This window comes from Schistocerca americana, chromosome 8 (genome assembly GCF_021461395.2).
Source record: "Schistocerca americana isolate TAMUIC-IGC-003095 chromosome 8, iqSchAmer2.1, whole genome shotgun sequence".
Taxonomy (NCBI): domain Eukaryota; kingdom Metazoa; phylum Arthropoda; class Insecta; order Orthoptera; family Acrididae; genus Schistocerca; species Schistocerca americana.
This window is the reverse complement of record NC_060126.1, coordinates 185,465,588-185,482,024: the sequence shown is the minus strand read 5'-3', so window position 1 is coordinate 185,482,024 and position 16,437 is coordinate 185,465,588. Positions and strand designations below refer to the sequence as shown.

The 16,437-nt window shown below is 39.3% G+C and overlaps 1 protein-coding gene across 1 annotated transcript; it reads right to left on the bottom strand.

The window, feature by feature from the left end:
- Positions 1-265: 265 nt before the first annotated feature.
- On the bottom strand, positions 266-1,069 carry LOC124545172 (anaphase-promoting complex subunit 15B). The gene has a single exon (XM_047124007.1). The coding sequence runs from the start codon at positions 929-931 to the stop codon at positions 569-571; it is 363 nt and encodes a 120-aa protein (XP_046979963.1). The 5' UTR covers positions 932-1,069; the 3' UTR covers positions 266-568.
- Between the last annotated feature and the right edge of the window lie 15,368 nt (positions 1,070-16,437).

Below are 16,437 nucleotides of genomic sequence, written 5' to 3'. Positions count from 1 at the left end.
AGAGTCAAGGCAGTGTCTTGGTTATAATAAAAAAACTTTATATTAGATCAACTCACTGAAAAAGACAATGAGATTAATTTATTAACCTTCGCTGCTAATTACCCTGACAAGAGCATGTGCCATGACGACCTATGGGCCTCTGTACTTCTAAAACAATTCTTCCTCTTGAAGCGGTTTCCATACACATGAAAATTAAAAATGCGGTATTAAAAAGCTATAGGAAGCAGGTTTCGTAGTTGTGGAAGAGAAGAACAACAATTACTGCTACGGGTTCGTATTATTTTTATTTACACAATACTGCACTGATGTTCAAAACCAAAGTCCATTCGATTAAAGCACAAATGAAAATTCTATTTACAATCTTCTCGCATACTGACATCTGGAGGAGATTTTTGCTTAACTGCAAATGTGGCTTCAAACTACTTAAGTATAGTTGAAAATCATTTGACTATCCTGATAGTAAATGCACTTAGACGGTATCAATGAAAACAAAGCGTTAACACAAATACCGAGCGCATGTGGCCGTCTGTGCACATTCATGACTTCAGATTTTACCACAATTCCCACTTCAACGTACTCCTGCTGCATGACTTCCTCCGGAACCCAAACGAATACTTATGTCCATCGGAGAATCCCTATCGTATGAGACTTCCATGTCCAAATCTTCGTCGTCTTCATCATCATGACTATCGCTGTCGTCATCATTATCATCTTCTTCTTCGTCGTCTTCTTCTACTTCCTCTAGCTGCTCAGAGGGCTTTTTACCGATAGGCAGTAAGTCACAGTTCTTCTGCACAATTACTGACATCCAATTGCTCTGTTCATTTTCTAACGCGTGTAATTCGTTCTCGTCATCACAAGATCTATCAATACTAAACCACAAAGGATCTGCAATTTTGTTCTGTAAACTGGGAAACATTGGCACCGGCATTGTGAGTTTGCAACAGTAGTCAATATCAAAAACTCAACAGCACTACCACAAACATCAACCGTGCGACAAGCACTGCAAAAGTAAACAAATATCGACAACACTCACTGCCATATGATACATCTTTGGAAAAAACATAAGGACAATGATTTCCACCAAGGATCTTTCGCTTTCCGCGGACACGACAGTGAATCGATAAGGCTAGGCTCAACAAAACAACTTTTAATTGCAGTCACTAACATCAGCAGCTGTAGTGACTGTATTGTTTGCTACAAATAGCCAACAAAATTAATTTAAAAAGAACAGAATCAAAAACTTTTTAAAGGAATTTCTCTGAAGTTACGGAGTCACAAGATCCACTCATAGAGAGGCACCTTCTGTCATCCATAAAAAGTTCAACTAGCGTTCACTTTTTAACGCCATTTACCTTCCACCACTATTCCTTGGTGGCTGTATTTCGGATCACGAGTATTCTGTCACAGTTATTGTGGATAAATTACTGCTGTACTTCATTCTATTTCAACATGTTTACATTTTGTTAATCGAAAAAGTCAAAACATTGGTCAGCAGGAGTATTTTCGCAGCTTCTGGAACCATAAGAATAACAACCTAATATTATCGTTAAAATATTTGTAGCAGTGTGTGTGCGTGTTTGTGTGTTGTGTGCTATGCGTGCGTGCGTGTGTGTGTGTGTGTGTGTGTGTGTGTGTGTGTGTGTGTGTGTGCGTGTTTGTGTGTTGTGTGTTATGCGTGCGTGCGTGTGTGTGTGTGTGTGTGTGTGTGTGTGTGTGTGTGTGTGTGTGTGTGTGTGTGTGCACATGCAAAATATTTGTAAATGAATGATGTAACTCACATCTTTGAAAGATTTTTTGATGAGTGAATAAGTAACTTAAATCGTATGAACTTGTGGTTTGTGGGACCAAACATGGTGTAAATTGTGCATTATATGCAGGAAATAATGCCCGAGTGTGATGTGACAGCTGTTAAACTAAAAATTAGTTATTCGAATTGCTTACATCAATTAATACATCAAGATTGTGAAATCTTGAAATAGCACTATGTCTCCAAATAATATGCACGTGCCAGCTGTTGATTAGTTTGCCACAGCAGACAGCGTTTTCGTCTTTGAGTTTCCGATGTGAAAGTGAAGTGGAACCATGATGGAACACTTATAGCACACACAAAAGCGTACAGGCCACATCGTCTGTTGACTGACAGGGACGCTGACAGTTGAAGAGGGTTGTAATGTGTAATAGGAAGACACCTATCCAGACCATCACACAGGAATTCCAAACTGCACCAGGATCCACTGCAAGTACTATGACAGTTAGGTGGGAGGTGAGAAAACTTGGATTTCATGGTCAAGTGGCTGCTCATAAGCCACACACCACTCTGGTAAATACCAAACGACGCCTAGCTTGGTGTAAGGAGCGTAAACATTGGTCGATTGACCAGTGGAAAAACGTTATTTGGAGTGACGAATCACGATACACAATGTGGTGATCTGATGGCTTGGTGTGGGTATGGCAAATGCGCAATGAACATCATCTGCCAGCGTGTGTAGTGCCAACATTAAAATACGGAGGCCGTGGGGTTATGGTGTGGTCGTGTTTTTCATAGAGGGGGCTTGCACCCCTTGTTGTTTTACGTGGCACTATCACAGCATCGGCTTACATTGATGTTTTGAGCACCTTCTTGCTTCCCACTGTTGAAGAGCAATTCGGGGATGGCCATTGCATCTTTAAACACGATCAAGCACCATTTCCACAGCCTGTGGCGAAGTGGTTACACGATAGTAACATCCCTGTAATGGACTGACCTGCACAGAGTCCTGACCTGAACCCTACAGAACACCTTTGAAATGTTTTGGAACGCCGACTTCGTCCCAGGCCTCACCGACCGACATCGATACCTCTCCTCAGTGCAGCACTCTGTGAAGAATGGGCTGCCACTCAACAAGAAACATTCCTGCACGTGATTGAACGTATGCCTGCGAGAGTGGAAGCTTTCTTCAAGGCTAAGGGCGAGCCAACACCATATTGAATTCCAGCATTACCAATGGAGAGCGCCACGAACTCGTTAGTCATTTTCAGCCAGGTGTCCGGATACTTTTAATCGCATAATGTATGGATATATCTGTTAACAGATTTTTTCTCCATTTAATAATGTTATGTCATCAGCCTTCTGTATTTTTCGATCTGTCTCAATGACTTCAATAATTTTAAAAAGGGTTGAACCAAAGTGATTCAAGTACAGATCCTTGAGGCATATGGTAGTTAATACCCCTGATTTCAGATTCGTATTCAAATTCTGTAGTCACATACTGCTTTCTGTTACCAGCATATCATCTTATCCACTGTACTTCATGTCTGTATGCCATAGGTTCCAAGTTTTTCAATTAGTGCTTTATGGGTGATCGTATCAATGATTTTAGACAAATCCAAAACATCAGATACCGAATTTCCTTTGTTTAATGCATCTATAACAGACCGTATTAGGCTTGTGCTAGCTGTTGCTGTAAAATTTTCTACTTGGAAGCCATATTGTACCAGAACCAGAACACTATGTGCCTTGTGTTAGGTCTGTTGGTCGATTCTGGAATAACCATGCAGGGAGGCAGCCCAACAGCTAACACAAAGAGTATTAATCGTCATGAAATTTTCATAATGGGAGATAATTACTACTTGCAGTACTGGGATTAAAGCACAAGTTCTTGTTGTAAGTACTATCTAACAGAAGTCACTATTAAGTTACACTGACATAATTAATTTACCTCTAATTTTCTGTGGTTGCTGATCATACAGTCCATCCATGTATGTAATTCTTATAAATATGTATGTGGTTTAGTTGCATTTAGTTGCATTAGCTGATGGTCTTTTATCATGTCAGCTGTCTGATAATTGAATCTCCTGCAGCCGTGTTTACATGCCCATGTGTGCAAGTTGTTGCTTTCACCTCGTCTGCTGACATATCTCACCATTGCGATTACATCACAGTGTACGTCGCAAGTTCTACTCTGCTTCGCCACTCTTTGTGTCAAGCGAAGTGCTATAATGTTTAAAATCCCTCTCAATTTCACTTACCTGCTACTTTATACATCAAAATACAAGTAAAATCACTTATATCTAAATATGCTTGTTGAACACTAGTTTTCGAAAGAAAATAGAAGTTAAATTACTATTATGTGTACTATGTACAGTCATTTTCCTTCTCATCTGGAATAGACACGCCCTCAGACCTCACATCTGTGCACAGATGGAATTTCTTCTCCATACTGGTGTGACTAAGCATATTTGCATTAACTAATGCCTCTTTTTTGTCACAAGGAATGGGATATGATGATACACGAAAGGTTTCATGTGGGTAAATATCCATTTTGTACTGATAATCCTTGATAACTCCAGGTTGTTTTCCAAATACATGTGCATAGTTAAATAACAGATCTGTAAGTTCATGTTGCTCCTGTCATTTAAGGTGGTGGACTCACTTACCTTTTTCTCTACCATTTCACTGTTTACATCTGATTCTGGCACTTGTTCATTAGAGTGAGTGTTTACAGGCAATACGATAGGAAATACGAATTGAAATGTCACATCAGACTCCTCCTTCTGCTTGACCTTCTTGTCTAACGTTTTTATTAAATCGACAGAAAACACCTGTTCGTTTACACTGAAGTAGCATTTACCACTTCCTGTGTCAATTTGCGTCTTATAAGTCCTAAACATGTCCATCCCAATCAAACAATTTACCATTAATTTGTCAATGATGAGGAAATTACATTTGACAGTAAAGTGTCCTATTCTAAATGGACTAAGTGCTTGCAACTTCACTACTTTTGATTTGTGTCCAGTGGCCATCTGTATTCTACAACTGTGCACTGGGAACGTGGGAACTTTTCCTCTTTTCTTTGACTCTTGGAAAAAATCCGTTGACATTAGGTTAGTCGTTGCACCTGTGTCTAGAACTAAGTGTACGTCCATACAGGTTGGTTGTGGCACTTTGTGCGGCATCTGATTGTTGCCAATTGCTTGCCACTCCATCAGCAGGCTGTTACCGCTTACAGGTGGCGGATAGCCTTGTACTGGTGGACCATAGTTCCATTGTCAATTGTAATTCCCATTCCCTTTTTGTATGTACTGTGCTGGATATGTTTGCCACGTTTGTTGCTTAGCAACATTATTATTTACAGGTTGGTTCCCAAAGACAGATTGAGGTGTTTGTTTATCTACTGCTTTATGTTGCCATGGTGCCTCTTCTTAAATCAGGTTAATGGAATCCAAAACTGACCAAAAGTAGTCAGTGTCGTGTTCTGGTGTGCTTACTAATATTTCTCTTATGTGTGGCGAAATCGACTCTTTACTGTCTTCAATACATCCACCTGTGATATGGGGTTGGTCCAATTTCTGGTCTTATTTAAATACTTTTCGATATGACCCCACAAGCTTCCATGCTTGCTATTAGATGGAGACAGGTTAAAGACTTCACATCTTAATCGCTCTTGAATGGCTTCTGACCAGTAGTTGTCTAAGAAAGCACATTCATATTGCTTGTAACTGTGACAAAGTTCTACCATTTCAGTAGTCCACAAAAGAACGTCATCTTGGATTTAACCAACAACAAATCTTATCTTCTGAATCTCTGCCCAGTTACACGGAAATACGTTGTGGAACCCACTGATAAAAACTACCAGGTTCATCTGCTTTCCATCTGTTGAATACGTGGGAAATTGCCTATGTCTAGGGCAACCCTTCATCAGCGAAGATGGATGTTAAACATGCGGCGTTATCTGACATCAGTGTGTTGTTACAAGCGTGTGGAGCGCTTTGTGGCAAATGCTCATGTGTTGTAGGTATTGCTGTAGGTAAATTACGAATTTTACAGTCTTCACTTGCGCTCGCTATCGGGCTTGTGACAGGATATGGATAACTATTACATGCACCTGACCTACTTCATTTGATGGTTCTGTTTCCCGTTTCTTCATGGCCTCTTCTACCACTATATATACTATGCATTCAGATACTACCTTCTGCGCTAATGTACTACTTAGATCTGAGGTAACTGCTTCTGCTCTTTTAATTCCATTGTCTAAATTTTTCTTTATCTGAGTTCTTTCTCTTTTGGCACATTCAGACTCTAATTCAAGCTTTCAACTCTTAATGTTAGCTCCTCTACTGCCAATCGTAAACCTTCATAGTCCTTGTGTAGCTTGTTGACAGTAGTGATCACGTTCTTTATAGTATTACATATTTGATTTTGATTTGCTCTTATACTATTATTCGTGTGCATGATTTTTTTAAATTCACTTTCTGTATATTCTTGATTGTCACTAATTGAACCTACCTTTTCCTTCAAGACATCAATACTTTCTTTAAAGTCAGAAATAACCTCCTGTTTTAGTTGTTTTTTTTTCATTTCTTTTGAACTTTCGGATATCTCTGTGTGCAGATTTTCTGTCAGATCATTGAATTTTTGCGTGACACTGTTTTGTAAATTTTCCATCTGTTTTGAAATCTGAAAAACCTTGTGACAAATCGTTACAGTTTGTGAATCTTCATGTTTTGGCGGCACAAAGACTGTTCCATTAAGTTTCGGGTGTGCAGCCGCAAGAAATCTCCTTCTTCTTGGAGATTTCTTGCGACTGCACACCCGAAACTTATTGGAACGTTACATTTTGTGTTCAACGTACAAAAGCTGTTGTATAACTGTATTGAATTTCATGTTCATGTCGTTCACAGTTGTCAGTAACTGCTGTAACAGCGCATTGATGGTACTATTATCGTTGCTATTAGCTGTATGTTGCATGTTAATAACAAATTACCGATAATCAGCGTCATTCCTATATTGTCAAAATACACTGTTGTTTCACATTCCTCTGTTTCGTTTAGCAGCAATATATCGCTTCTGGAGGTGCGTGAAACAGACTCATTGATAGTATCATGGTACCGTCATAGTTTCTCCGCCTATCTGTGCTGTCGTTTGTTACATCTGTGATACCTATCTCTGATTTATGTCGGCTTTCTGCTAACTGCGCTGTTGGCGTTTTCATTTACCTGTTCGTGCAAATCACCGCCATCATGGCCGATTGCACGTTCTGTATTGCGATCAATATTGCGTAATTTTTCGTCACCCATTTTGATCGTACCAGCAATTACCAAAAATTTAATAAAAACCAGTGGAAAAATTTTCATGTGAATATACCTTACACCTGAAACCTGCAATTACCTGTGAAATCGTGTTTTGATAAATTCCTGTTAATTTGTCGAAAAGAACACAGACACAAATGATTGAAAATTTCGTAATAGTTTGCACTATTCTGAGGAGTCAAGGTTAGGTATGATTTTTGAGTCCTTTCGATTAACAGATTTTCTGCTAGGGAAACAGTGAGGAAAAAGAAAGCTAACCACAAGAGAGGCGCCACTAAGCATAATCATGCACGCTATTGTGGAAATTTCCTGCCTTCTCTGCATAGTCAAGCAGCTCACTTACATCTACCATTGGTGGATAAATTGGTCTTTTTAATTCTCTACTCCTCGTTTTTTACGTTATGCTCCTCGTTTTTATATAGTATGGCTTTTGTCGCACTCTTATTCATGCAATGAAAAAATAGACAAAAATCAGTTATTCTTTACACAATAATGACAAAATTTTTGTGTGCATTCATTTAACATTCTCTAGAAGAAGTCTGTTCATGTTTAGTTATGACTTTGTCCTGGGAAACTGGTCGCCAGTTGTGCTAGGTCTGTTGATCGATTTTGGAATAACCGTACTGGGAGACAGCCCAACTGCGAACACAAAGAATATGAATCGTCATGAAATTTACATAATGGGAGATAATTACTACTTACAGTAGTGGAACTAAAGCATGAGTTCTTGTTGTAAGTAAATTGATGCCATGAACAGTCTTCCTCACAGCATAAGAAAAATACAATGCAACATACCAATATTGAAGTCACACCAACTGTATTTTGCAGCAAATGTGGTGCTTAACAAAAAGTCAATTTTTCGGTTATTACACACACATATATATTTAATAGGAGTCACTATTACATTACGCTGACATCATTAATTTACCTCTAATTTTCTGTGGTTGCTAATCATATAGCCCATCCAGTAAATCTCGATGATTAGCACATATCTATTTTTAGATGACATGCAGGATGAAAGAAATTACTGCCTCTTCTTATGATTGCAGGCAAACGTCATGCTTATAAACGAATATTGGCGTAATAAAAACTTTCTTGCGTCTATGATAACTCTTAATATATATATATATATATATATATATATATATATATATATATATATATATATTCTTGCAATTTTTATCACCTATAGCATTTACTATACACATTGTTGATACATGAGTAAAAATTACATGTCTTTTTGTTGTGATATCTAAAACGTAAGTACACTCAAGCAAAACTAAAACAAAAGTTGTTAAAAAATGAATATTCCCCAGACATTTCTCTTTTGTTAAAAACATAATTTTAAAAGCGTATCCTTGCCGTCCTCTGCGGTAGTGTACAAGTTTCCTAATTCTAACAATGAAAACAAAACATCTGTAGAAATTAATAATGAGAAAAAAGGTATGATATTGGGAGCTAGTTGTTTAGGTATTACACATCCCCTAGGACTGCAATCAAACCACTAGGCATAAGAATCTCTAGTCTTTCTGAGAAATACTGGTACTACTTTGCTTATTTTTAGTTTTTATACAATTACTCACTCTCTGAAGGAGAAGTTGTTATATCTGAAAGTGGTTCCATTCACTCACATGTGTTATTAGATAATTTGATATTTCACTGTCTGTTGCATACTTGTAGGATTGCAGTTGCTGAATTGTTTTTATCAGTTTTGAACTTATCGTTGGTTCCATGAAATGTGAGTGGAATGGTTGCCTAAGAGATAATATAGGATGCTATGACCCCTGGTTACTTCTTTCATGTTTTAACTTTTGTGTGGTACCTATAAATTCGTTGTTCAGTATATTAGCAATTTTTGTTCAATATGTAACTACTGTGCTCTCGGTTTTATTGACTTATTAATGTTTGTAGTGTTGATTATGTCCCACACTGTCTTACTTTAATGATTTCAATTTGTTAGGGCTGTGTTTATTGAACTAAACTTTGCTGTCCTTATTAATTGCATATATATCCATGATACATGGAACATAGTATCACAATTAAAGAAACAGCAATGATAAATTTTGTTAATGCCTAAGGCAAACTTCACAACTGATATCATTGTCAATGTATTTATGATAAAATGGTAAAATGTGAAAATTAGGAAATGTGTAATCCAAACATTCAGAACATCGTTATTTACTTGTTAAAGAATATTAAGCAATAATTAGACATGATACATAGGGGCTTATTACCTTATAGAGAGACTTTCTTTTCTTTCCAAGTGGGTAAAATACAGGGAGCGAAAGGCTATTTACAATTTGTACAGAAACCTGATGGCAGTTATAAGAGTCAAGGGGCATGAAAGGGAAGCAACGGTTGGGAAGGGAGTGAGACAGGGTTGTAGCCTCTCCCCAATGTTATTCAATCTGTATATTGAGCAAGCAGTAAAGGAAACAAAAGAAATATTCGGAGTAGGTATTAAAATCCATGGAGAAGAAGTAAAAACTTTGAGGTTCGCCGATGACATTGTAATTCTGTCAGAGACAGCAAAGGACTTGGAAGAGCAGTTAAACAGAATGGACAGTGTCTTGAAAGGAGGATATAAGATGAACATCAACAAAAGCAAAACGAAGATAATGGAATGTGATCGAATTAAGTCTGGTGATGCTGAGGGAATTAGATTAGGAATTGAGACACTTAAAGTAGTAAAGGAGTTTTGCTATTTGGGGAGCAAAGTAACTGATGATGGTCGAAGTAGAGGGGATATAAAATGTAGACTGGCAATGGCAAGGAAATCGTTTCTGAAGAAGAGAAATTTGTTAACATTGAGTATAGATTTAAGTGTCAGGAAGTCGTTTCTGAAACTATTTGTATGGAGTGTAGCCATGTATGGAAGTGAAACATGGACGATAAATAGTTTGGACAAGAAGAGAATAGAAGCTTTCGAAATGTGGTGCTACAGAAGAATGCTGAAGATAAGGTGGGTAGATCACGTAACTAATGAGGAGGTATTGAATAGAATTGGGGAGAAGAGAAGTTTGTGGCACAACTTGACTAGAAGAAGGGATCGGATGGTAGGACATGTTTTGAGGCATCAAGGGATCACAAATTTAGCATTGGAGGGCAAAGTGGACGGTAAAAATCGTAGAGGGAGACCAAGAGATGAATACACTAAGCAGATTCAGAAGGATGTAGGTTGCAGTAAGTACTGGGAGATGAATAAGCTTGCAGAGGATAGAGTAGCATGGAGAGCTGCATCAAACCAGTCTCAGGACTGAAGACAAGAACAACAATAACCAAGTTATGCTAAAAGAACCCGTTTTCCTTCAATAGAGCTGAATTTCTAACTCCTAAAGAGACTTTATTTCATGAAAGTTGTTATGTATGCACAGTGTAGACTTTTTCTTAGTCCAGATATTACTAAACCGATATCAATTTTATCTTTCAGATTTATAGCCTCCTTGGGGGAAGAACAGTCATGGAAGCAAAAGTTAAGTCGTCATGGGATATTTTTGTTGTTTCACAAACACAATTAACTGCAAGGTGTTAAACAACTATTTAGAACGTTTTATCGTTCTCCTGAAAAATTTATCTTGACAAGGGTCGTTTTTGCTATGAAGTCTTCATATGTTATCAGCCATCCTGTGAAAGTTGGTTGCATGATTTAAAATGATTAAATTAAATTCGCTCTTGCAACTGCCATCCCACACCAAAGACTTTGCGACCCCCTGGGTTTTGTGACGCACATGTTGGAACACATTGCTATAGTGAATACCATCAATGTACCCATAGTGGGACACTGTGGTGAGGAACTGTGTCGAATTTGTGGCCTTATTGAAAGGGACACAGCTGCAGGACAATTTGCTGGTAGGTCCTAACGTAATATCTCTTTTCAGACAAGTACCTCTTTGAGACGCATTAGCATCCTTAGTAGATAATTTTGAGCCCCAAACAGTGAAACTGTTTGAATTTGTACTCACCACAACCTACTTAAATACTGTGAGGAGATCTACGAACAAGTCAGTGGAGTAGCGTTGGGCTTTCCACTTGTAACCAGAATTATCAGTCTCCGTAAGGATCCCTTTGAGAACATGGCACTCAAAACTGTAGGGATCAAACCTAAACTCTTCTTCCATTACGTGGATGACACCTTCGTTGTGTGGAAACATGGCAGAGAGGCACTGAATGAGTTCCTCTATCACCGCAGCGGTGCCCATTAAAATATGCAATTTGTAATGGAGCTAGAACAGAATGAATGTCTTTCATTTTTGCACATTCTAATGGGAAGAAAGTAGACTTTGTTCTATGACGTGCAGTCTGCAGAAAGAACACCCCCAAAAATCTCTCCCTTCATGCAACTACTTGTCATCATCTGGTGCAGTGGTACACAGTTCTAACGACTCTAGTACACAGGGCACCAGCTGTTTGTGACAAAGACAGCCACCCAGCTGAGCTGCACCAACTTAGAAATGTAGTTTGTCAAGCCTGGTACAGCAAAGCGAAGATTAGATGTGCATTGAGGAAAAATAATGAAACAGCCGTCCACAAAGAAGAAGCACTGAAAGAGGATGAGCAACTGGTATTGTATCACCCTTAGCCAAAATTGCGAGAATTCTCAGAAAAAAAATCAAGGTCATCTTTCGACCGCCACCATAAACGAAAGATGTTAAAGTTGAATCTCGCAATGCTGCATTGGACACACTAGATGCATATATCTGGGGCATAAGGATAAATCAGCAGTGGCAGAACTCAGGCTCGACGAGGGACGTACTTTCGAATTTGAGAAAACAAAAATGTTGTACAGAGCTAGTGACTTTTGGGAGAAAATCGTCAAAGATTCAATTGAGATAATGCTCCATGACAATCTCGTCGGCAGAGATGAGGGCTACTAGGTAGGTTCGCCAGAGAACCCTCAACTAGCATGCAAAGAATACACGCAGCAGTTCACGCTTCGTGAGTCTGAGCAAGAATGAATGCACCAAGAGTGTAACGGTGATCTTCTGCGCTCGCGATCGCAGGTCTCTGGAACCCGCACCTGAGGAGAAGATTAGAAAGAGACGGCCATATATATATATATATATATATATATATATATATATATATATATATATATATATATAGGGATGCCTGCACCAGATCGACACTTCGCCAGAAGATAATCAGAATGGTACTCATCGAAATATCACGGAATTTCGATGCAGCGATCTGGATGGAAGCCTGAGAAGATTTCATCAGCAGCATATGTTGAAAAAGTCTATATATTTAAGAAATATTTTCTAATAAAGCATAATTTTGTTAAATCTACTTCTAAGATTATAAAATTTGCTAATTCTGCATACAAAAATTCCAGAAAGGTAATATTATGTAGAGGAGGCGCAGTTTTGGCAGTTCTACAAGGGGTGCAGAATCGCTTCAATGTGTCTTTACTTGTGGAATGTTTTGATGTTCTATCATTGTGCCATTTCATCAAGTGTGAATCGACCTTGATGGTATAGAATTGTGGTAATGAATAACTGTAACTTCTAGAATGCTTCCTTCTTGCAAATCATCAGAATACATTTTTAACCATAGATATTAATGTCTAAAGTGTTATGAACTTGTGTCTAGACCAGAACTCTCTATAGTACCTCGATTTAAGAAAGTATTCTGAGCACAAAATTTCAGAGCGTTTGTAGAATTCTGTCGCCTGTATCGCAGCCATAATGTAATTAGGTAAAACATTTTCATCAGCCTGTATATGACTAAGGATTACTTTCATGTTTGTGGTTATTAACTGTATCATTTACTTTAACTGTTTCTAAGCAAGTAACTAGAAGGATCGTAGGATAGATGCATGTTTTATGCTCATTTTCAGAGAACAGAAATCTCCTCTATAAAAATCAATGTAGATTCTGCAAACAGAAGTCTCGTGAACCTCAGCTCACTTTGTTCCCCCATGAGACCCATAGCGCTGTCCACAAAAGTGCTCAGGTTGATGCCTTTTCATTGACTTCAGGAAGGCATTTGACACAATCCACATTGCTATTTAGTAAAAAAAAAATTAAAAAATACCTGCTGGCCGAGTATTGGAGCAGATTTGCGACTGGATTGAAGGCTTCATTGTAGATAGAACTCAACACACCGCTCTTAACTGAACAAAATCGACAGATTTAAAGGTACACTACTGGCCATTAAAATTGCTACACCAGGAAGAAATGCAGATGATAAATGGATATTCATTAGACAAATATATTATACTAGAACTGACATGTGATTACATTTTCATTCAATTTGGGTGCATAGATCCTGAGAAATCAGTATCCGGAACTACCACCTTTGGCTGTAATAACGGCCTTGATGCGCCTGGGCATTGAATCAAACAGAGCTTGGATGGTGTGTACAGGTACAGCTGCCCATGCAGCTTCAACACGATACCACAGTTCATCAAGAGTACTGACTGGCGTATTGTGATGAGCCAGTTGCTCAGCCACCATTGACCAGACGTTTTCAATTGGTGAGAGATCTGGAGAATGTGCTGGCCAGGGCAGCAGTCGAACATTTTCTGTATCCAACAAGGCCCGTACAGGACCTGCAACTTGCGGTCGTGCATTATCCTGCTGAAATGTAGGGTTTCGCAGGGATCGAATGAAGAGTAGAGCCACGGGTCGTAACACATCTGAAATGTAACGTCCACTGTTCAAAGTGCCGTCAACGCGAACAAAAGGTGACCGAGATGTGTAACCAATGGCAGCCCATACCATCACGCCGAGTCATGGCGATGACGAATACACGCTTTCAAGGCGCATTCACCGCGATGTCGCCAAACATGGATGCGACCATCATGATGCTGTAAACAGAACCTGGATTCATCTGAAAAAATGACGTTTTGTCATTCGTGCACCCAGGTTCGTCGTTGAGTGCACCATCGCAGGCGCTCCTGTCTGTGATGCAGCGTCAAGGGTTACCGCAGTCATGGCCTCCGAGCTGATAGTCCATACTGCTGCCAAAGTCGTCGAACTGTTCGTGCAGATGGTTGTTGTCTTGCAAACGTCCCCATCTGTTGACTCAGGGATCGAGACGTGGCTCCACTATCCGTTACAGCCATGCAGATAGGATGCCTGTCATCTCGACTGCTAGAGATACGAGGCCGTTGGGATCCAGCACGGCGTTCCGTATTAGCCTGCTGAACCCACCGATTCCATATTCTGCTAACAGTCATTGGATCTCGACCAACGCGAGCAGCAGTGTCGCGATACGATAAACCGCAATCGCGATAGGCTACAATCCGACCTTTATCAAAGTCGGACACGTGATGGTACGCATTTCTCCTCCTTACACGAGACATCACAGCAACGTTTCACCTGGCAACGCCGGTCAATTGCTGTTTATGTATGACAAATCGGTTGGAAACTTTCCTCACGTCAGCACGTTGTAGGTGTCACCACCGGCGCCAACCTTGCGTGAATGCTCTGAAAAGCTAATCATTTGCATATTACAGCATCTTCTTACTGTCGGCTAAATTTCGTGTCTGTAGCACGTCATCTTCGTGGTGTAGCAATTTTAATGGCCAGTAGTGTAATTTCTGGAGTACCCCGAGGAAGTGTGATGGGAGCGTTATTATTTACAACACATGTAAGTGACGTAGTAGAAAGCGTTGGAAGCTCTTTAAGACTATTCGTAGATGATGCGATTATCTATAAGAAAGTGGCAACACCAGAAGACAGTATCGATTTGAAAAGTGACCTGCAGAGAATTGATGAATGTGGCAGGCTCTGGAAATTCACTCTGCATAACACATTGTGCATGTATAGGAAAGGGAATCCACTTCTCTACAACTACACTGTGAACGTCAAATTGCTGGAAACAATGTCTACCGCAAAATTTCCAGTAGTAACTACCCAGTACGACCACATAAAACAAATAGCAGAAAAATCAGATGCCAGACTGACATTCGCAGGAAGAATCTTCAGGAAATTAACTCATACACGAAAGAAGTAGCTTAAAAGACGCTTATTCGAGCGATTCTTGAGTACTCTTCATAAATCTAGGAACCTTACAGATAGGACTGATAGATGAGATAAAGAAGATCTAATGAAGAACGGTACGTTCCGCCACAGGGTCGTTTAGTCTGTGCGAGAGTGTTACAGAGATGCTCACCAAATTCCAGTGTCAGGCGCTACAAGGGAGGCATCGTGCATCATGGAAAAGTTTACCACTGACATTTCGAGAGAGTACTATACGCGAAGTATTGGACAACATATTATTTTTTCCCACATACATCTCACGAAATGACTTCGACTAGAAAGTTCAAGGAATTAGAGCTAACACTGAGGCTTACCTACACTTATTCTTCACACGCGCCGTTCACTACTGGAACAGGGATAGGGGCCTCAGTTAGCTGTACCTGAAGCATCCCTCCCACCACTATGTACTGACGTATATGTAGAATTTTCACTGGAAAACATTTCCTGGATCTGTCACTTACTTTATTTCCATTGGTTGTTCTTGTTGTGGCCTTCAGTCTGAAGAGGTTTGTTGCAGCTCTCCGTGCTACTCTATCCTGTGAAAGCCTCTTCATCTCCGAATAATTACTGCAACTTACATCCTTCTGAATCCGCTTGCTGTATTCATCTCTTGATCTCCAACTACGATTTTTACCTGCACATTTCTCTCCAATGCTTAGTTGGTGATCCCTTGACGTCTAGAATATGTTCTATCAATCGATCCCTTCTGTTGCTCAAGTTGTGCCACAAATTTCTTCTGTCCAGTACCTCATCATTAGTTTCGTGATCTATCCATATAACCATCAACATTCTTCTGTAGCACCACATTTCGAAAGTTTTTATTCTCATTTTATCTAAACTGTTTATAGTCCATGTTTCACTTCCATACATGGCTACACTCCAGACAAATACATTCAGAAGAGACTTCCTACATTTTAAATCTATATTTGAAGTTAACAAATTCCTCTTCTTCAGAAAGGCTTTTCTTGTCATTGTCAGCCTATATTTTATCTCCTCTCTATTCGGCCATCATCAGTTATTTTGCTGCTACTTTAAGTGTTTCCTTTGCATCGCTTGATTTAAAACGACTACATTCCATTATCCTTGATTTGCTCTTGTTGATTTTCATCTTATATCCTCCTTTTAATTGTGCATTCCATTCAACTGCTCTTCCAAATCCTTTGCTGTCTCTGAGAGAATTACAATGTCATTGGCAAACCTCAAAGTTTTTGTTTTCGCTGAACTTTAATTCCTGCTCTAAATTCTTCTTTAGTTTCCCTTACTGCATGTTCAGCGTACATATTGAGTAACATTGGGGACAGGCTACAGCCCCTATTACACATGCCCCAAACGTCTTTCCTTAACTTATATTCTAAGATAAATCGTAAGGTCAGTATTGCCT

Excerpts from the sequence above, each read along its gene's own strand:
- LOC124545172 (XM_047124007.1), bottom strand. The coding sequence starts at position 931 with ATGCCGGTGCCAATGTTTCCCAGTTTACAGAACAAAATTGCAGATCCT.